The sequence below is a fragment of the Schistocerca serialis genome, chromosome 4 (genome assembly GCF_023864345.2).
Source record: "Schistocerca serialis cubense isolate TAMUIC-IGC-003099 chromosome 4, iqSchSeri2.2, whole genome shotgun sequence".
Taxonomy (NCBI): Eukaryota; Metazoa; Arthropoda; class Insecta; order Orthoptera; family Acrididae; genus Schistocerca; species Schistocerca serialis.
In genome coordinates this window covers 818,616,694-818,639,871 of record NC_064641.1, presented here as the reverse complement: position 1 = coordinate 818,639,871, position 23,178 = coordinate 818,616,694, and the positions used below count along the sequence as shown (strand labels likewise).

Sequence of the window (23,178 nt, the reverse complement as noted above, 5' to 3'; positions counted from 1 at the left end):
CATTGTTAAAATTTCAAACACAGAAAACAGAGGAAAATGCAACCAACCTCAAAAAAATCAGGAAAAAATTCACACAAATTATCAGTCAAACCAAGAGACAATCACAGAAAGATCTAATTGACTCAGTAGAAGAAAATTACCACAAAACCAATTCCAAAGACTTTTACAAAATGTTTGGAAGACAGTTACAAAAATTTGCCCCTCCCACGTTAATGCTGCAAAGGGAAGATGGAAAAATAGCACATAATGACAAGGAAAATGCCGAAATCATGGCAAAGCATTTAGTAAACTTTTGAATTGTGAAGAACTCCAGGAACTTTTAGCAATTAATACAGACACACCCATCAAGACTCCACCTGATCTCATAAATCCTCCAACAATCCAAGAGGTCGAAACGGCACTCAGAGAGATGAAAAATTATAAGGCATGCGGAGAAGACCAAGGTTTTGCAGAAATGTGGAAATATGCCAGTGATACAGTTCGAACATCCTTAAACATAGCCTTAACAAAAATCTGGGTAACAGAAAAGTTTCCTAAACATTGGACCATAGCCATAATCCACACACTCCACAAAAAAGGAGATAAAAGCAACCCAGTTAATAACAGAGGTATCTCTTAGACTGCACATACACTATTTTCTCCAGAATCCGACCTTGGAGAAGCTGTGCAGAACAGATCATCACTTCAAAATTAGCCATAGCATATTACAAGAAATGAAATAAACCTCTTGTAATAACCTTCATGGACTTTAAAAAAGCATATGACTGTATCCATAGACGTTAATAAATTTCGGGCTCCATACAAAATTAATCAAATTGATAGAACTCATCTTAACCAACACTGTATCAAAAGTCAAGTTCAGGGAGGAACTCTTTGAGCCGTTCATCATAAAAACAGCTTTAAGACAAGGAGATTGCTTGGCACCCCTGCTGTTCAACTTTGCTTTAGAATACATAATGAGGGAATGGTACAAGACTCACCCAGAGAACATCCAAATTGGAAGACCCAAAGACAACATAAGTTTAAACTGTCTAGGATTTGCTGATGACCTTGCTCTCTTGTCCAACTGTATTCAGGAAACCAAACAAGTTACCTCACTACAGGAAATGGCACAGAAAATTGGTCTTGGAATATCCTTTGAAAAAACAATTATCATGTTAACTGACCCACCACTCATAAACGAAATTGCCATAGGAAACCAAGAAATCAAAATTGTCAATAAATTTAAATATCTGGCAGAAATCATAACTTATAACCTCAATGAAAAGCCAACATGGCATAGCAGAATAAACAAATTGACTAGAGCACAATATATCATCAAGAACACCTACAACAAAAAGAGCCTGTCAATAGCAACAAAATTAAAACGCTACAAAACAGCTACTCAACCAGAAATAACATATACAAGTGAAACCATCTTCAAAACAACTAACACTGCACAAGTAGACAAAATACTCAAAATAGAGAGAAGAATCGTCAGAACGTGCAGTAACAAATCGTACTTGAAAGATGGACGCTGGAGAGTAGCTACAAATGAAACAGTCTACAAGGAAATTGAACCAATAATGAGTACAATCAGGAAGAAATGCATTTCATGTTTCAGACATCTAATCAGAACACCAGAGAACAGGATTATCTCGAGAATAATAGAAAAATTGTGGAATAGTAAATGCAACATTAAGTGGATTACAAAAATCAAGGAAGATATGGATGAGCTACACATTGCATTGGAAGACCTAACAAACAAATCTGACAAAATCAGGAAGCTCACAGGCGAACAAACCAGACTGCAAACAAGAATCAACAAACAGACAATAGGAAGGGTGATTTCCGATGAAGAAAGAAGGATGAGATTCGAGAGAATGAAGAAGTACTGGGCTGACTGGAAACTGAAAAATTCTTTATACAAAGTTGGATAGAGTGATTCAATGAAGGCCATAAAATGTAATAAATAAATAAATTTGTAATTGTCTACAATTACATCTTCTTTATCTGAAGAAAGAACTGTAAATTTTTGTAGTACAAGAGCACTTCAAAAAGTAAATTACACATTATATTGCAGGCAAAGTAACTATTATTGAATACTGCATCACACTTCAAACTAATGCATATATGTACACTATTTATCAGCACAGTCACCAAGTATCTATAAAGGACACTTGAAATATTCTAATAGTCGTTCGATTCGTCAGTGATAGAATCTGCTCCTTGATCCTTCAAGAACCATTGCGTGAATGTCCTCATTGACGGAAAATCTCTCTCTCCCCAGATGTTCTCTCAGCTTGCTAATTGCTTGGACATTGTCATCTGTGGTTGATGTTGTTACCTTCCTTCCCGATTGGCATCACACACACATATATAAGCAGTCTTGGTCGAATTGTTGGCACTATTTCTCTATGACTTGATGCAACTTTGTATTTTGTCCATATACCACCAAAATTTCATGGTGAATGTGTGAGCAAGTTAGATGTTTTGCTCACAAGAACCATTTTGTCCTGTATACTTCAACTTCAGAGTATATTTCCATTTTCTACACCATTTCAGTCATACACAGATTTCTCTCTGCAGTAAACCCAGAACGTGTACTGTCTTCTGACAATTTCCCACTCTTGTTGTGCAGTGGTCTTAGTGTGGAGCCACATATGCAACTTTCTTTCGGAGGTCCCCTACATATGTTGTACTTTTCATATTGAAAAGTCCTGTAATTTTATGAAATGCAGCTATGATTTGATGTTTTGACCTTTCTGCATCTATTGTGACACTTTTTGCTGGTAATTTTATAATATTAGGAAAAACTAGAACAATTGGTAAAAAATCATAGCTATAGTATTACATTTGTCCGCAGCTTCACTGACTTGGCTACTAGTGTTGATTTCTTCCCTAGACAAATTACTGTTGCTCTAGCTTTCCACCCAAAAATAGAGATATAAAATGTAGTTCACCTTTTTGAAAATTTCTCAATATTTAGTGGTCAGTGAGTGTACATTTAATGTGCATTATAATTAACAAGTGATTTGTTTCAGTTTCCTGATGAGGCATTTGACACAGCATCAAATTCTGGGCGTTTAAGCAATGTGTATGATAGTCTGCGTTCTGGAAACACAACATCACTGCTCGAAGGACTTCAGGCACAGCTGAAGTTACGGGATGGTTAGTACTTTTATATGTTGGCAGCACATTGTTATTAAATCTCAGAAAGTTTTAGGTAATTGTATATGTTGGAGTAAGTAGAATGTTAGTAATGTAAACATATACTGGAGATAATGTCACAGGTGGCCATATAGAAGAAACTGAAAATGATGAGTAGGGGTTTGCTAGACACATACTATTGACATCATTGATATATAGTGAAGCTGGAAAAAATCCAATTGTAACTAAAACACCAGGTTTTGGATGACATCTTGAGATTAAGCAAATACTTACACTGTTTATCAAGAAATGTCTATAATTGGTTTCCTAGCATGAGTAACAGTACATACAGTAGGAGTCTTATACCTAAACACTCACTGTCAATTACAGTGGTAAAAATGTGGCATGGTAGGAATTTGGAATAACAGAAGAGTAGTATATACTATTATACATTGTGGCAGACCAGTGGATGCACAGCATTTTGATCTGTTTTTTTGGCTGCATTTTTCATAGTCTTAAACAGTATTAAATTTTGTTTGGAGACACTGTGATATGATTTTTATTTTGTAGCTGGTTGTATGAATAATCAATGTGATTAACTCCAGAAAAGATAAATATCAAAGCATATAGAACAGCAAATTGCAACACAGTTGGGAATCTAAGAGACATTTTGCAGCAGTGATTGACACTCAGACAAGATCATAACAAAATAACTCGAGTATGTCATTTCTGCCACAGGAAAAATGGATGAAAATACTTGGAAGCATTTGCTGCACCTGAGTAGAAAGTCATAACAAAGCCATGTTATGGGATTAGATTATAACTGACAAAACAAATCACTTAGAAGTTTTATTTGCTTTGGTTAAAATTAAGTATGAAACCTTTTAATCATATTCTCAAATGCAAGAAACTTCTAAGGGAATCCACTATAGCACAACATAAAATTCGACCTTTTCGCAATAAATCGTTGAAGAAAATAATTACACTGTTCTGTGTCCTTATCTAAGAAAGTAAAAGTGACTTGTAGACTGAACAGTCGCTGAAGTGTTTGTAATTGAGTTTGAGTTTGAAATCATCTTACATAGATAAGGTAGAGACATTAAAAATAATGTTGTTTGTTAGGTAAGTCGGCAGCAGCTTAACACCAGACAACAGTGCACAATGTCGTTCAATTTCTATTAGTTCAGCTGCTCTTTGTGGCCACCTTGATGGTGTCTTCTAAGAATATATGTGTATTAGTTCAAATTGAATTTGCAAATTACGTTTGAGACAGATAAGTAAGATACTTTGTGATACATATGGCAGAATTTTCATTTTAAAAAGGACTGAACAAGGGGGAAAACACGGGGGAAATGTTGGGAAAGGTGTTGACAAACATTCTACACCACAACCAAAATTTTATGATTGGTAAAAATGTTTACTGTTGATGTCAGGTACCACTACAGGTTGATACCTCCAAACTGATTGCCTGTTCTGTAGGATGGTCTTGAATTTCACATTGTTTTTTACTTCCAAACCTCTTTTTAGTTGACAGTTTTTTCATTGTAAAATAATGTAAAATGTATGATGGAATGGGTTTGTACACTTGGTGATTGTTTATTCTGTTTGAACACAAGAACAGCTGCTATAAGCTGCATTAGAAAGCCGCTGTTAGCTACTTTGCGCTGTTACAGCATCTCTTGCAACATAATTAAATTTTGTTTCCTAGATTTGAAACAGGTTACTCAATCTCCAAATACACTTCATTGGGATTGTTGTAAAAGCCTACTGTAATGGTTTACTATTGATGTCAGTTGTTTTTCGCTTTTTAATAGTCATGTGCCAGCCTTTACTGAGCTGATTATCAATGGTGTTCAGGAGGTCATCTTTTAGTTGGTTGGCACTTATAACAAAATCCTAGTACATAGGGGTGCAATATAAAATCATTAGGTTCCTATGGTCTACGCTGATTTGATAATGTTTATTAATTTAGAAAATCTGAGGGGGTTCAGACACTCATGTCAGTGGTATTTGTACCAACCGTATTTAAATGTGTAGTCTTCGTTGTACTGTTTAAGATTCATAAAGCCATAAAATATGATCAATAAATAGTACCAAGGCATCTTTTGGATAGTCATGTAATGAACACATATTTTGCAATTAAGTGGCTCATAAGAGCAACACGGATATTATATTGTGGCTGTTTCTTTCACCTTCAGTGACCTCTGTTGAATTTGGTGGTTATTCTTTGCAGTTGGGAGAGACAATACCAATGAAGCAGCTGAAGACTTTAAATTGGAGAAGTTCTATACACAATTATCGAACAAAAAACATAAATAATGTATACTTAGGATAAATTAAACAAGCCCCAAAATAGTTTCCAATATACTGGCAAACAGCTGTATATTAAACTACCCCGGCAGTGATAGACCTACCATAGAATTCCTTTGAGAGGTATCTGTAGAAACACTCCCTCTCCATGGCAGAGCAATACGACTCCAAAATATTTCCTTCCTTGGGTGTACCATGGGAGGGACATCGGCCAAAGTGAGAAGCAAGAGAAATGCTCTCCCCAATACTTGGTTTGTACAAGGACAGATGTGGATTCTTTTTTTGGCCACAAAGCCTTTATCCTTTGTATAGATTATTGAGGACAGGTTTGGGGAAGTTGCAACCACCTTAAAAATGAAGAGTGGATCTATTTTGATTAAAATAACATCCCATGTCCAGTCATGGACTTTTCTCATTTGTGACAAGCTGGGTAACATTCTGGTGACCGTCACTCCCCATAATAATCTAAACAGGGTTCAAGGCATCCTTTTCCATCGTGACCTCCTCTTGCAATCCGATGATTATATACGTGCCATCCAGGAGTGACAGGGTGTACTTTCTATCAGTTGTGTCCACAAGGGTTCGAAGGTCAATAGGCCTTTGAGGGCTCCTCGTTGCATGAAAAGGTGGTATACCGCTGTGCCGTGACACCATGTGTCCCTTTGTCCTGCCAACTTCATGCAGTACGAAATTCAGGCATATGTCTTCAAGTTGCAATGCCAGCCCAGTCTGTAGAAATTGTGAACAACTGTTGTACATGAACATTCCTTGTGCTCCTCCGCTTGTCTGCACCAGCTGCTCACCAGACTGCAGGGAGAAAAAAATATGGGAATATAAGACTTTGGACAGGCTGATGTATGAAGAGGCCAAGAAAAATTATGAGCATCTATATTGTGCATGCATGACTGTGTCATATGCTACAGCTATGATGACATCACCCTCTCTGCCGTTGGTACTCTCCTCCATAATGTATCCTACAGTGAGCCCTTGGGGCTGCTCGACAATGCTTGTTCCCCTAATGGTTGGGGGTTCTCCTACTGCTGTTTCCCCCACACCTACTTCTGGAGCAATGGCTCCCCACCCACCATGGATGCCAAGACGCATCACCTTTGTCCAGCTTCTTATGTCAGGGTCACTTGGGACACTCCCCTCCAAGGTTTCTTCCGTTCTGCAACTGGATACCAGCCAGTGGCTGAAGCACCCACAGACTGCTGATCATAGAGCTGCATGAGCTTCTTCAGTCCCTGAAACTGATTCAGGGAGGTCCTCCCAGTCATCCAAATGCCTGCAGAAAAGAAAGACAAAATAATTCTTCCGAGATGAAGAAAATTCCAGTGACACCCACACACTGAATCCCACATGTTCTGCTTCTGTGACTACAGCAGCAATCCCAGCGGCCCCTAGGGCCCATAATCTCACTAACAACGTGTCTCAGAACATGTACATCATGGTACCACTCCCTCTTAACCAGTAGATGTAATCTGCCTCCTTGGTCCCTTCACACCCTCACAGTAAATTGTCAGTACAGTTCTCCAGTGGAATTGTAGTGGTTTTTTCACACCACCTGACTGAGCTATGACATCTCTTAAGCTCCTCTCCTGCTTTCTGCTTTGCCCTTCAAGGAACTTGGCTTCTGGCAACATGGACCCCTGTCCTCTGTGGCTATCGGGGAATTTTAAGAATCATACCAATTATGATAGGGTGTCACGTGGAGTTTGCACATGTGTCCTGAACTCTGTATATAGCAGACTTGTGCCTCTTGATACAACTTTGGAGGCTGTGGCTGTTTGGGCAAGAGCGTTTCAGTATTTACTGTCTGTAATGGTTATCTCCCTCCCAATGGTGGAGTGCCTCAGAACATATTACCTGCATTGGTTTCTCAGTTCCCCCCAATTTTTCTAATCTGCAGCAACTTCAGTGCCCATAACCCTTTTTTGGGGTGGAACCATGATCACTGGCCACAGTTAAGACATATAACACTTACTGGCAGATCTTGACCTCTGTCTCTTAAACACTGGTGCCTCCACACTCTTCAGTGTGGCACATGGAAATTACTTGGCCACTGATTTTTCTATTTGCAGCCCTGGTCTTTTCCCATCCATCCACTGGAGGGTCCATGAAGACTTGTGTGGTAGTGAACACTTCCCAGTCTTCCTGTCCATCCCTCAGCATCACTCCCATGGGTGCCTGTCTAGATGAGCTGACCACAATGCCAACTGGGATGCTTTCACATCACCTGTCACTGCCCACTAAATGGAGACATTAGCGAGGCTGTTCAGAATACAACAGCAGTCATTTTGACAGCAGCCGACTTGGCAAAACCCTGTTCTTTAGGTTCTCCCTCCGTTAGAAGGTAGCACCTCGGTGGACCTCAAAAATTGCTGAGGCCATTAGAGATTGTAGGTGGACTCTCTAATCTATAAACACCATCTATCAATCGAGCACCTCATTGCCTTTAAACAGCTCTATGTCCAGGTCTGCCACTTAATAAAACGACAGAAGCAAGAATGCCGAAAATGGCACATTTCAACCATTGGACCACACGTGCCTCCTTTGCAGGTTTGAGCTAAGATCAGATGCCTCTGTGGTTATCAGTCCTCTGCATGTGTACTTTGTATTTCCTTGAACGGTGCTGTTTTCACTAACACAGATGTCATAGTCAAACATTTTGCTCTGCATTATGCATGAGCCTCTGAATCTGAGATCTGTCAGCCTGCTTTTCAAGTCCTTAAACAGCGAATTGAGCGATTGTACTTACCTCTCACTACAAAGCACCTGGAACCCTATAACACTCCATTCAGTGAGTGGGAATTCTTCAACACCCTAGCCCTTTGCCCTGATACAGCCCCAAGACTACAAAGCATCCACAAACAAATGCTCAAACACCTATCAATGGATTGACAGCACCTTCTTCTTACCATTTTTAACTGTATCTGGAGTGAGGGTAGCTCCCATGTCAGTGAGAGGAGAGCATCATCATCCCAGTACTGAAACTGGGGAAGCGTCCCCGAGATATGGACAGCTATCACCCAATTAGTCTCACCAATATTTTCTGTAAGTTTCTCGAATGCATAGTGAGCCTGTAGCTGTGTAGGCTCCTTGAGTCTCGGGGCCTTCTGGTTCCATCCCAGGGCGGTTTTTGTCAAGGCCGTTCCACTGCTGATAATTTGGCTTGCCTGTAATCTGCCATCTGGACAGTTTTTGAGACAACACCTGCTCACTGTCTTCTTTGACCTACAAAAGGCTTATGACATCACATGGCAACACCACTACACATACATGAGTGGGATCTCCATGGCCCACTTCTGATTTAAGTCTAGAGCTTCTTATCATGCCACGCCAAGTTGGTGCTTTCCATGGTACCCCCATATCCACAGGAAAGGGGTCCCACAGGGCTCTGTATTAATAGTCCCTGTGCCCCCTCATATGCTAACGATTTTTGCTTTTACTATTGCTCTTCTAGTGTGTGTGTGTCGCTGAAAACTGACCGCAGGGTGCCATTTGAAAGGCGCAGTCATGGGTTCTCGCCCATTGTTCTCAGTTTTCTGTCACGATGACTCACGTCGTGCACTTCTGTTGCCATTACACAGTTCATCCACAACCAGAAATTTACTGTGACTACCAATTAATCGACATGGTGGAGACATATCACTTTTTGGGACTTGTCCTTGATGCCTGGCTGATGTGGCTTCCCCATCTTCGCTAGCTTAAGCAAAGGTGCTGGCTACACCTTAATACACTTTGCTGCTTCAGTAACACCAACTAGGATGCAGACCACTCCACCCTTCTGCAGCTTTACAAAGCCCTGATTCTGTACTGCCTTAGTTATGGGAGTCTGGCATACAGTTCGGCATTGCCCACAGTCGCTGAACCTGATACTTCACTGTGGGTTCCGACTTGCAGCAGGAGCCTTTCAAGCTAGCCCTGTGAGAAGCCTACTCATGGAGGCTAGGGTCCCTTCACTATGGATCAGATGCTAGCAACAGGTACTCAATTATGCTATACATATTCACAGCTTCCGGAAGCATCCAAACTACCGTGTCCTTTTTCCTAGTAGGGGTGTTCACCTCCCACAACAGAGACCAAGAACTGGGGTCGTAATTACAGTTAGACTACATTGTCTGAGCTCTGAAATCCACTTCCCCCACTGTTGCCTCTTGTCAGGGAGCTATCGGTTATGGCCGCATGGCATATATCCCGACCTCACATATGTCTCGATTTATCCTTCGCTGAAAGATTCAGTTGACCCCATGGTGTTTTTCCACCTGTTCATTGCCGTCCTCAATGCATTTCCAAGTTCAGAAGTGGTGTACACTTACAGCTCAATGGTTAATGGACAGATCGGTTTTGCATACCCTCATGCAAATTTCAGTGAACTACAGTCCTTGTCAAATGTATCCTGTGTCTCCACTACTGAACTGGTGGCCAGTAAACTAGCCCTTATCCATGCTCTTCCTTGCATCGTCAAGATCCTGCTAATTTGCAGTGATTACCTGAGTAGCCTTCAGACTATAGGTCAATGCTACCCTCGTCACTCATTAGTGACAACTATCCAGAATCTTCATTCTGACTCCACCAAGCTGGATGGCCGGTCATCTATGTTTGGACCCCTGGACATGGGGGGATCTCAGGGAATGAACATGCCGACCATTTGGCGAAGTTGGTTGCCAGGATCCAATTTTGGAAATGGAGCTTCCAGAATTGTACCTTCGGTTTACTCTGTGCCATCAGTTGTTGGATGTCTGAACGCGGAAATGGTTCACCATGAACACCCCAAAGAAACTGAGAGAAATAAAGGAGACCATGATCATGTGCAGTCTTTCCTTCACGCTTCTCGCAGGGAATCCACTGTCCTGTCTCAGCTGTGCATTGGCCACACTTGGCTGACCCACAGCCAAATTCTCTGATGTGAGGACCCACCTTACCGCCAATGTGGTGCCCTTCTGATGGTGGCTCATATCCTACTAGACTGTCCAAATCTGGCTGCTTTGTGGTGATCTCTTAACCTTCCTGACACGCTACCTCTGGTGTTAGCGGATGACCTGGTTTTACATTTCACCTGTGCAGGTAGTTTCTACTTGTGTCTGTGAGGTGGGGGACTTTAGCCTCGTTGACCAACTGAAGAGTTGGCTGCTCTGGCCCTGGGATGCCATACTGACCCTTGCTTGGCGGTCTGGCCTGTCCTCTACCCGACCCACCTTTTTATTCTCATTGTTCTTTTATGTTTGCTGTTTTTAATGTTTTATCTTTCCTGAGCTTTTATCGTCTTGTCTGTGTTGGTCATTTCCTTGATGTAATGGACAGTGACTTCGTGCTGGTGGGATGTAGAGGGTGTGTGTCCCATAATGTCCTGGTGTCCTCCAGCTGCACTCCGCACGGAAGTGGCTTACCGAATTTACCCCCTCTCACTCCTTTCCTGCTTTTCCTTTATTTTATTTCTGTCATATTGTATCAAGCTTAGTTGGTCTTCCCAGGATTTGGCTCTTATATCCTTTGTTTGAGGACTATTCCTGGTTCAACACAGACAGGATGAAGAGACTGATGACCTTGCAGTTTGGTCTCTTTTAACTCTAACAGCCAACCAATCTACAGAAGCTATTAATCAACAGCTGTGTTTATGAGGTGGAAGAATTCTGTGGTAGTGTATTATCCTAAACCTAACATGTAATTTTTCAGTGTAAAATGTAAAAGCAATGTGTAATTTTTGAACTAAATTCTTATTACTGCATGCATATCAAAACCCATGTCATTTTCATGGTCAGTGGTTGATGGAAAAATTTGAATAAAGCACTCCTCTCTTTAATCACACACACTCGACACTCCTACCAAGTAATGTATAGCACTCCCTTTCGCACTAACAGTGGTGGTGACACTTGTTGACATGAGCTCTATGAGACACCAGAAGTATTGGAGAGCCACCTTGATCCGTGTCCTTTAAATTGCCACCCACAACTTACGGAGATTACTCAGGATTGGGGCCAAAGCACATACAGCTTGCTTGATGGAATTTCAGGTATGCCTAAAGGGATTAAGGTCAGTTGATCTTAGATACCACACAGGTTCTCTCAAGTCTGCAGGACATCCTTAGACAAATCTGACACAATTCAGGAATGTTGATGTAGAGCAGCGTGTTAATGAAAACACTGTAAGTGAGAAAATGTATGCACATTGCAGGACAGTAAGCTCCTGCGTCATTTGCAAGTAGAGGTGACGGTAGCTATTTCAGAGGCTCCATTTCATTATATGTAAACAAAAGAACATCTCTGCCATTTGTATTAGTGGTGTTATGTTGGCAGGCAGGTTGCTTCCCCTCAAGTGATTTTTGACATAATTATTCTTCCTCTGCCATGTGTATGGGAACTCCCAGCTTCGTGACACTTTTTTGTGCTTTGTGCATGCAAAGGTGCTGCTACTGTGCCTATCCTAATGTCTATTCCTGATGGCATACTGTGAGAAGAGATCCACATGTGAGGGGTCATTTCTGTATTGCGTAGCAATGATGGTAGTTCTGAAAGGTTTGGGTATTCACTGATCATTGTTGTCCAGCATTTATTCTTGAATTGCTATATTTTAGCCTGTCTGCCACTGCTGCAATCTTCAGTAATCAAAAGCAACCTCTGTCATCAATACATTGTTGCCGAAACGGGTGTTGACTCTTGTGCGGCATCTTTCTCCAAATTGAACTACACGCAGTTTACCATTTATATTGTAACAAGTGAGTTCCCAGTGCCTGCACGAACTTGAAGTGGAAGTGTTTCACATTCCAAACCCCACAATTTGCCTGCAGTGAAATGTGCTCTTATAACCTTCCACTCAACTACCATGCTGATGAGTCCGACAGTTATTCAGTCAAATGACATGCCATCTACTTCTAATTCAATTGCTTATTAGTGTAGCTAAGTAATTATCTCATTTTCTCTTCTTAAATTTTTTGTTTTTTATATGAGACAGAATATCAGATTATAAGTATCCGAAAAGCTATAATCATTGCTTGCTCTGTTCAGGTGAAGTCCAGCAGCTACAGTGGGAACTTTCACGTCGGGATGCAGAGAGGGCAGCACTTACAGGGGAAGTATCGGCACTGATAGCACGCATTGAAGAACAGGAAACAGCTCTCGCCAGTGCTCAAGAGCTCCGAGCTCAGTTTGAAGATATTCAGCACAAGTATGATGCTCTGTTGCAGATGTATGGAGAGAAAGTGGAAGAGACACAAGAACTCAAACTTGACCTGCAAGATGTCAAAGAAATGTATAAAACTCAGGTATGTAATACTAACATTGATGATGTAAAACATTTTATGTTTGAAGGTTAAAATAATTCAACAGAACAAAAAATATTAAGAGATAAATCACTATTTATTTTACACTTTGGTCTGAGTAACTCTTCTTGAAACTGCTGAGTGAGAGAACACCAAGTCAGACTTTCGTAAAGGTAGGTTGCACACAAAACTGAAGGAGACTTATCTCTGATTAATTAGACAATTTGAGATCTATTGCAGAACATGTCCAGAGCATTGCAAGCTATTTTTTTAAAAAAACAGGAGTCCAAAATGCTAACACTGTAAACTAAACCAATATGCCTATGGTTCATAATTTGTTATTTCATTACGACTGACTCAGACTGGTCCTGGGCCAATTTATATGTCGGAGTCTGACATGATCCTGTCAGAGGGTGTTCCTGAGTAGAAGTGCCATCTGCCTGATGGTACCACAGGAGCTGACAATAATGTTGTAGCAGTTACTCAGTTTCCATAGTGACAATTGGTGCCACTTCATTGCCGTCCCCTCCTCCGCCAACAGCAACTGCCTTGGGAGAAAAATGTAGGTGGTGCGTGGTCTGGAGAAGCCGACCAGGAGGGATAGTGGATCAGTGCCAGTTGGTGCCACTGTGAAAGGTCGTAGTGAGAAAAGCTCAATGTAAGCTGCACATCTTACTTGGGGACCAAAGGTTCCACTGGGCAAGGCACTCCTGCCCAGGATGGTAGGGTCCGAAGTTGATTTCGGTTCTGCTGCAGAAGTGTGTGGGTGTAGGCTATGACACACATAATGGACCTATGGTGGATGATGAACATCCCATGGACTCATGTTGGGCAGCATCCAAACTTGCAGCCCAGACTCATCCCAGATATGGACACCCTGCCTGCAGCTATCAAGGGTGGAGGGTGCAGAAGTGTGCAAGTTCTTGCTTATGTCAGCACCACTGGGTTCTGAGGACCACCTCAGTTCCTACAGGCAGATAGTGGAAGTAGTGAAGACTGCTGGCCTTACTTGCAGCCTGCAAGAAGAGCTCACAATTTGTGGCACTGTATCCAGAATCAGTTGGGGTCCTTTGGTTTCGGTCTCATCAACCATCGATTCCGCGATGGTCATAGCTGCAGATTTTTGGACCTGCACATTTGTAGGACTACTCTGATGGTGAGGGGTGCACCACACAAAGAAAGCAGCAGCTTGGGCAGTGTAGTACTTGTGGTATTTGCATGGTCTTTATAAGGCTTGGCGGTAGTTTGAGGTCATTTGATGAATGCCTGCCAGTCGATATGCAGAGTGCAAAATCAGATTGCATACAAAGTAGAGGCACTTCAACAGTCAAAATTTTAACAATAAACTGTTGAAGCATTTGTGACAATTTTCCTGAGCTTACTGCCCCCCCCCCCCCCCCCCCCCCCCCCCCCAGGAAAGTTGTCGTGGACCAATTATTCTCAAAACTGAGAATTGATTGAAATCCAAGGTAGAAAGCACCAAAATATTGAGCAAGGTATGAAATGTATAACGATTAGACATTATAGGAAGGAGGGTGTTCATTGCTGTCAGTAAAAATATTCTCTCTATCAACATTGAAATTGAGTCTTGACTGTAAAGTTATCTGGATGTGAGTAGCAAGCCTGGCTGAACTCAGGTTAATTATCAGATATTTTCACCAGCCTCCTGATTCCAACATAGTAGTTGTAGAATCATTTAAGGAAAAACTAATGCTCAGTAGCACATAAATATCAAGATCATGTAGTATTAGCTAGTGGTGACTCTCTAATCTACCAAGTAAAGACTGTGACATCAATGGATTCACAGCAGGTGTTATGGACAGACAAGTCTTGTGAAGTAATTTTCTACACATTTTCCAAAAACTGCCCCAAACAACTACTTAGGCAACCCACACGCAATGAAAATATTTTAGACATTGTAGCTACAAACGGACATAATGTTATCCACATTGTTAGCATAGAGAAAGAGATTAGTGATCTTGATGTCACTGTAGTGATGTTCGTCACTATAGGTAATAGCCCATCAGGAAGGCTAGGATAGTATTTATGCTAGAGAAAACAGGTAAGCAATTGTTAGCATCCAACTTAGTTTACAATGAATGGACATTTAGATTCAGTATGATATGGGCAAAGTTTAAACTGATTATAAATCACACTCTGGAAATGAATGTGCCAAGTAAATGGATTAAGGATGGAAAGGACCCTCCATGGTTTGATTATCAAATCTGGAAAATGCAGAGGAAACAGAAATAGTGCACTCTTGATTCAAAAGTACAACCCAAGTACTAATGCACCAACATATTGTGATGTAGTTAACAGAAACCTCTCCAGACGTCAATGCAGTGAACCCTTGCGAACAAAACCATTTAACGTGTATTGCAACTTCCAACACTTGTCACTGTGTCTTGTTCAGTCTTTGATCGACCATCAGTTAAAGAGAGAAAGAAGAAACAACCACCATTGAAGTATTGAACTGGTAACCCACAATAAGTAGTGTTCATTTGACTGATTACTATTTCCCCTTATAAGATGTATGAGTCTTCAGATATTCATTTCCCTAATAACAACATTTAATGTGTTGTCGCTATGGTAATTCTATCTGAAGATGCCCACCTCTGATGAGCAAAACTAGTAAGAAATCAAATAACACAAGACCTTCAGTGGTTTAGCTATACATAAATTCAGTAAGCATTCTGGGAGAAAGTGACACCTAATCGATAAAACACAACCACCTGCAATTACAATTTTAATTAGAATCATTTGTTGACCGTTTAAGTAGTACTGGTATTTTTAGTGTTGTAATGTATTGATATTGAACTCCTTACTTATTGCTGGCTTCTGGAACATTCAAAGCTGAAGATGCCTTTTCTCTGTGGGAGTATTGTCTTGCTTTATAAGGGCAATAATGCCATAGCACTAGTGGTCATAAGCCATCTTGGTGTGTGAAAAAGTATCAGTGTTGAGCTCCCACACATAGCATTTGTGTGCAGCTGCATCATGGATAATTAGTATGAGTAATTTGGTTGAAAAATAATTAAGAGTTAAGTTTTATGTCACATCATAGAAGAAAAATTTTCAGTAATTCAGTTATTTCACAGAAAGGTGCATGGATTAATTATGAGATTTATGGTTGAGCCAGTGTCATGTTTATGAATCAGTAATTGTTATGGATGGACATATTGATAGTGGAACATAAAATGAAAAGGCTTCTGTAATCAGTGATTACATGTTTTAATTAACATGGAAATGCAGTGTAGCGGTAGTTACTTCAGTATGAATGTGGAAACAAGCACAACTGTTAACAACAAGATTGGACGAGCATAGTGTTTTAAGTGTCAGTAAAATAATCTTACTTGTACTGTTGCCATTCTGAAGTGACGTTTTCATTTATTAACTGAATAAATTAATTATTTGAAAAATGTGGGGGACGCATTTGTATGAAGAACATGGTCAGATTTATTTCGGAACAAAGTGTGATCTCTATTTAAAGCTCACAGTACTTGAGTCCGATAACCACGAAATTAATCAAAAAAGACATTAATAAAAAGGAGCTGTACAACCACAATAAATAATTATGTTTCTAATGTCTTTATTGGGAGCTAGTCTCTCTCGTAAAAAATTTTCCAAACTCTTCAGGAAAGTTTAAGATTCACTGCACTTGTGAAAAGTCCACAAACATCCTATTTTGCAATAAATCAAAGCTAATTTGATGCTCCGCCATGATTAAATCGAATTTCCAACAAATCAAAGGTTTGTAATATCTCATCAAAGAAGTGTGAGGGATCTTTATATAAAATGCAGGACCGTGGTCCAATTTTTATGAAAGATGTTATAAAAACACCTAAGTACATCATTAAAGATCTTATAAAAGTTTCACGACAAAGTCCTCTTACAGTGTAATATAGGTTTAATATTACCACAAATGAAACAGAGTTCAAACTCATCACTCTATTGTATTAATTTTGAAGTCTTGATGCTTCTGTCACTGAATAAGCAGTCCCTAAATACTCACAAAATGTTGAGATTGCAAACCAAGGCCCCTACAAAAACTGTTCAAAGTTATTTACAAAACTTACATGAAATTCAAAGTCTTGAAAATTTTGTATTCTGCTGAAGGCAATATGGGATTGACATCTCAAGCAACAGCAACACAACAGCTTTAAGGCTGACATTCCATTCTTTTACACTCAGAGACAGAGGTATAACTCCACATTCATTTCACCTCTAGTTACAGTTACAAGTATAAACTGTATCTACTAAAGTGGTGGATCATTATTAAAGATAAATACATCTTGAGGTACAATCAGACCATTATTGGATCACTTTATTGTTTGTCTCTCTCTGTTTTCCCAAATGTTAATAGCCCTTTCTCTCAGGAATGGGTAGACACATAATGTAGACATTCATGTCACATATTAAGATCCACAGTGCTTGGTGGTGTAAAAAACCGAGCTTCCAAGTCAGTGTAATCAAAAGATACAGGCATTTATGAAGCATATTTTCACACTTGCAAACTAACTCATCAAAACCTATAGGGTACTTCCTATTGGCCTAGAATCATGAAATTTGGCAAGAAGCAAGGTTTCACTGTACAAGTGAAGGGAAAAAATCCAAAAATGTTGCATTTGTAATTATATTACACTAGAAAAAAAAACTTTTTTGTCTTTTTTGACAAAATAAGATAATTGGATAGATAAAAAAATTCTACTCACCAAGCAGCGGCAGAACATGCACATAAAAGATTATATAGGCAAGCTTTCCTTCTCATCCCGTCTGGTAAGTCTCCCCGAAATCTACCCATTTTCCTACACCTCTCCAGCCCATTTTCCTACGCCTCTCCAGTCCTTTTCCTTCACTCTCTTCCTTCCCCTTCAACCCTTTTGTCTGGAGGAGCCACTGGCTCTGAAAGCTTGCCTAATATAATCTTTTATGTGTGTGTTCTGTCACCACTTGGTGAGTAGATTTTTTTATTTATCCAATTCCCTACCTTCCACCCCCCCCCCCCCCCTCCCAACTGTCTGTCTGTCTGTCCATCCATCCATCCATCCATCCATCCTTCTGTTAAGACCCCTTTTTCTCAGGAACTGGTAGACATATAATCTAGAAATTGTCACATTTTAAGATCTACAGTCCCTTGGCAGTGTAAGAAATTGAAGCTTCTATGCCAATGCAATCAAAAGATGTGGGTATTCATGTCACATATTTTAATTATTACAAACTCCCTCATTAAAACTTATAGGGTACTTCACATTGACCTAGAATCATGAAATTATGCAAGAAGCAAGGTTTGCTATTTGTTCAGTGTTCACTTCAACAGTTATTGTATATTGAGACTTCTCACTTCAACAGAAACCAATTTCTTGTTGTTCAAAAATAGCTTATTTGTTTGTCTGTCTTTCTGTTGCTCTCTGTTATAATTGTTTTCATTGAGTTGCATTTTGAAATCAGCATTGCATGTGTGTGCTACTTTATGAGTGGCTGGGCTGATTGTGGTCATTTCCTGAATGTGGGGAATTGACATGTGTTGGTTTTTTGTGAATTATGAGATGTAGAAAATTTTACTTTTTTTTGTTTCTGTTTTATTTCAATAGTGAGAGGATTTTTATAAATTGTTGCATCTGATTGGGTGTTTCATCTATAAGACAAATGATTAATCTATGTAATAATAATACCAGTATATTACACTACATTACTTAGATACCACTCAAAAATATTATTTTCAGCAGAACTTAAGAAGACATCAGCAAGGGATTCACTGTCTAGTGATCCCATGCGGAGTTCTTCAGTTTTGAAAGTGGAATTGGTTTTTGAATGAGTATTAGTTTTCTCCTGATCCTCAACCTGCCACACTACTGTATTGTTAATAGTTCATAAGTTTTCTTTTTTCCATTTTTGATTCGTTTCTTGCATGCCCAATTTCATAGCCCCAGAGTCTGATGTTATTTATCCATACTAAATTGTCAGGTGACAGTGATAATCCAGATGGCTAGTGCCACCACACCTCTTGCACAGTGAACTGTATCTGCACTCTCTTGAGGACTGGGTGGTACTCCACCACATTTGAAGTTCTTGGCCACATATGTGGCTTTGCACAGAAGTGACAGAAGTCATGGGATACTTCCTAACATTGCGTTGGACCTTCTTTGGCCAGAATAGTAGAGCAACTTGACCTGGCAAGAACTTAACAAGTCTTTGGAAGTCCCCTGCACAAATATTGTGCCATGCTGCCACTGTAGCCATCCATAATTGTGGAAGTGTTGCTGGTCCAGGATTTTGTGCACCCCATGCGATTATGTCCCATAAATGTTCAATAGGATTCATGTCAGGCAATCTGGGTGGCCAAATCATTTACTTAAATTGTTCAAAATATTCTTCAAACCAATTGTAATCAGTTGTGGCCTTGTGACATTGCACATCCTTGTTTGGGAACGTGAAGTCCATGAATGGCTGAAAATGGCCTCCAGGTAGCCATACATAATCATTTCCAGTTAATTATTGATTCACTTGGGCCAGAGGACCCAGTCCATTCCATGTAAACACCATCCACACCATTTTGGAGCTACCACCAGCTTACACAATGCCTTGTTGACAACGTGGTTCCATGGCCTTATTTGGCCTGCACCACACTTGAACACTTTGATCATGTCTCACCAACTGAAATTGGTACTAATCTGACCAGGCCACAATTTTCCAGTCAATTAGGGTCCAACTGATTTGGTCACAAGGTCAGGAGAGGCACTGCAGGCGATGTCATACTGTTAGCAAAGGCACTTGTATTGATCATGTGTTGCTGTAGCCTATTAATGTAAACTTTTTCCACACTGTCGTGAGGAATACATTTGTCATATGCCCTAACTTGATTTCTGTGGTTATTTCACACAGTGTTGCTTGTCTGTTCGCACTGATAACTGTACAAAAATGCTGCTGCTATCAGTCTAAGCAAAGGGCATTGGCCACTATGTTGTCCATGGTGAAAGATAATGCCTGAAATTTGGTGTTCTCAGCAATATCTTGACACTGTGGATCTCAGATTATTGAATTCCCTATCAATTTATGAAACAGAATGTCCTGTGTATCTGGCACCAACTGTCATTTCGCATTCAAAGTATGTTAATTCCCACCTTGCGGCCATAATTCTGTTGGAAACCTTTCCACATGGATCACCTGAGTACAAATTACAGCCCCACCAATGCACTGCCCTTTTACCCCTTGTGCACTCAATACTACCACCATCTGTAAATGGGCATGTCGCCATCCCATGACTTTTGTCACCTTAGTGTATAGGTATGTGTACTATGACAAGGGCCAATGGTTATGGTGGAACAGACTCAGGAAAAAGAGTTGAAGAAAATATATTCCTTATAACATACTCACAATAAGAGGGGGAGTTCCTGTTGTTAACCATGATAAAGATTTCCTTGAATACTTTCATATCACTGCTAGCAAACAGTGATGGAAGGAAATTGGTTTCATTTTGTTATACAACATTTTGTAATAGCATTCAATATTTATGTCTATATAAATCACAGTGCAAACACGTGACATGAATGTAGTATCACAAAACCTGGAAACACCTTCATTACAAGATAAGGCAGGCAGATCATGAGAAGAAAACCTATCATGAGTCAGTAGCAGCAGCTATAAGCAAAGTCCAAAGAGCAAAACAAATGCAGTTCTGAGGCCCGACTCTTCATTATGAAGGGCACCAATACCACTGCAGGACATACACACATGTAAATACTGAAGTGGCTTACAACAGGATGCAGCCAGTCATTTATTGGCCCAGGTGGCTGACTCACTTTTGTGTGTACACTAACCTCATGCCAGGTGGCCCACAGATTTCCTGCTGGTGGATGTCACAGCAATTACAGAGCATGACGGTGTAATTTCTACATCCATGTCTAACTGGGCTACTAAACAAAGGATCTGTACTTATGCAGAACTATATCAGTTTATAATACAGCTATACAACTTATAATTACATGATTGATTTTGTTTTCCAGATCAGTGCACTTCTTGACAGGAAATAGTGCAATATAATGCCATCATAGTTGAAATTACCAACAGCATCATTTATCATTAATAAAATCTCAGATTTGTAATAGTTACAAAAAGTGCAGTAAGGGTTGATTTTCGTGTGATTTTTAGGTTTTTCTTGTATGATTTATAGGATATACATTTTCAGGTTGATGATTTCACATTTTGCACACACTTTGGATGACTGACCTCAATACAGTCATCTGCTCAGTCAACAGTGTTTCTCCTTTTCCATCTGAATAAAAATTAAAATAAATTAACAACACATTGTGATAATGTGAAGAAAAAATATGCCACTAAGCATGTGTTTCACTACTATTAACTTTGTTTCTGTGAACCACTCCCTTGTGCCTGTGAAATAAAATGTTTGCATTGTTAAACTATTACAATTCTGGAACTGAACAATAGATACATAGTGACACTTTTTAAAATATATATATCTGAACTTACCATGGAAAAATAAAAGAAAGAGGATCTAAGTTATATTCAGATTTGTCTACACTATTGTTTTGTTATAAATTTAATTAGAAAGTAAAAATGAGTTTTTTGTTTCAGATTGACCAGCTCTTAAAAAAGGAGTCACCCTCTTGAGAAAACGAATTTAAAGTAAAGAGAACGGAATGTATCCCAGAATGCTTGCTACTTGATCATATGGTGCATGAAGCAGCTGTGATCCATATTGTCCATTTTCTGAGATTATTAATTTTTCTGCAACAGACTGCAGTTTTTTGACTGAGCCTCCTCTATATTGAGTACAGTTACTGTTGATACCGTTTTATTAAACCTTATTCATTATCTGTGATTTTGTAACTATTTGAAAAGCTTGTTGTACTACAGCTTTGCTTCAAAGAAACCATTTTTCCATCAACTTTACAGCTATTACTCTATTGCATTTATAACAGTCAGTGATCAACAGTTTTCTCTTGTTAATTGCTGCTACAGTTAGAATTAAATAGGTGCTTTATAGTGTAATTGTTACACAATCAGTATACATATAATAGAAATTGTGGAAAGGTCAGAAATGGAACTTCAGACTTCCACATTTCTTTGCATTTATTTTATACTTTTTTTGTTTTTTTCGATCATTGAACTGCATATATCTGCTTCTGGTGATGCTGAACTGATATATAGATATTTATTATGGTGTGATATGCAGCATGCACTTATGCTGCATCATGAGTGAGGGAAACTGCTCACCACCAGATTAGCTTTGCTCATGCTTGCTATGAAACAGTATTGTGATTGTACAGTATAGAGCATTGTATATAGCAGGAATGCCAGAGAGTAATATGTGAAAATAGGGCTGGTGAAAAAAAAAATATAAACTTCAGTTTCTACAATTTTTCTGCATTTGCTTTGTTTTGAATCATTGTAAGAAATTTACTTGCACTTAAATACTGGTTGAAAATATTTATTAGTGTGTTCTTCAGAATGCACATTTTATACATATGTATATGATGATGTTGATGTTGTATTGTACAGACAAACCACAGTTTTATATTTTATAATGGTTACAGAAGACCATATAAATGACAACACACTGTACATAAACTGAAATAAATATACCACTATCTGATTGGCTCAGTAAATGAAAAGTTTGATTTACAATTTTTATTTGGTATTTTACCCATCACAATCCCAGATTAAATTACAAATTATTTTTTATGCCTTACAGAACAGGATTATAATGTGCTGGTGAAGGTGATTAACCAAAACATAAATTCACTTTTCCAGTTGTTGCCTTGGGGTGCTACAGACTAGCATGGTGTGTCAATCTACCTGAATTTCATTTCTGTCCTCATCTGACACTAAGCAGACAACATCCTAGGTCACAGTTATCTATACTGTGTTCTTTCATTGTGTTGACATCATTGTAGGAGCCTCTTGTAACTTTGAAAGTATGAAGTATAAAAATACTTTCTTTTCCTTACCACAATCAAGAGGAAAGATGCAGAATGCTGAAAGATCAAGAAAGAATTGCAGTTGATTTCATCAATAAAATGTACACCTTCTGATTCTTTATTAGAATATAAGTGCATGAAACAGACATTTACAGTAATAATTGTTGAAAGTACACTTTTTACTGCTGTACAGTTTGCAGAATGTGCCTCTGATATGCTCTTCCAAATATGTTGCAATATGTCTTGTGCTATTATGAATTTATTATTGAAAAACATGTATAACTTGGTCAGTGTTTTTCATGAATTGTGCAGTGTCATTTGTTCAAATTCTCATACCTTAGACCAGAGTCAGCCAAGCCTTACAAAACTTCACATGTACTCCGTGTACTGCAAGCATTCATTCCATTACTCAGCCCGTCTCACCATTACTCAGTACATATCTGCTTTTCAAGGTTCATCGCAGCTTTATTTTGTCCTTTTCAGAACTGCTCAGTGCAGCATGACATTTCATTCAGAAGTGCGATGCAACACTGTTCCTTCCAG

General features: G+C 39.3%; 1 protein-coding gene across 4 annotated transcripts in view; it reads left to right on the top strand.

Annotated features, from left to right (window-relative positions):
• LOC126473411 (TATA element modulatory factor) overlaps positions 1–22,311 on the top strand; it is a 173,300-nt gene extending 150,989 nt beyond the window's left edge. For all 4 annotated transcript variants that reach the window (XM_050100435.1, XM_050100434.1, XM_050100436.1 and 1 more), the window contains exons 18-20: positions 3,024–3,150; positions 12,444–12,700; positions 21,290–22,311. In XM_050100435.1, coding sequence (XP_049956392.1) covers positions 3,024–3,150; positions 12,444–12,700; positions 21,290–21,325 — 420 coding nt within the window. In that variant the 3' untranslated portion in view covers positions 21,326–22,311. The remainder of the gene's footprint in view (positions 1–3,023; positions 3,151–12,443; positions 12,701–21,289) is intronic.
• The last annotated feature ends 867 nt before the right edge of the window (positions 22,312–23,178 follow it).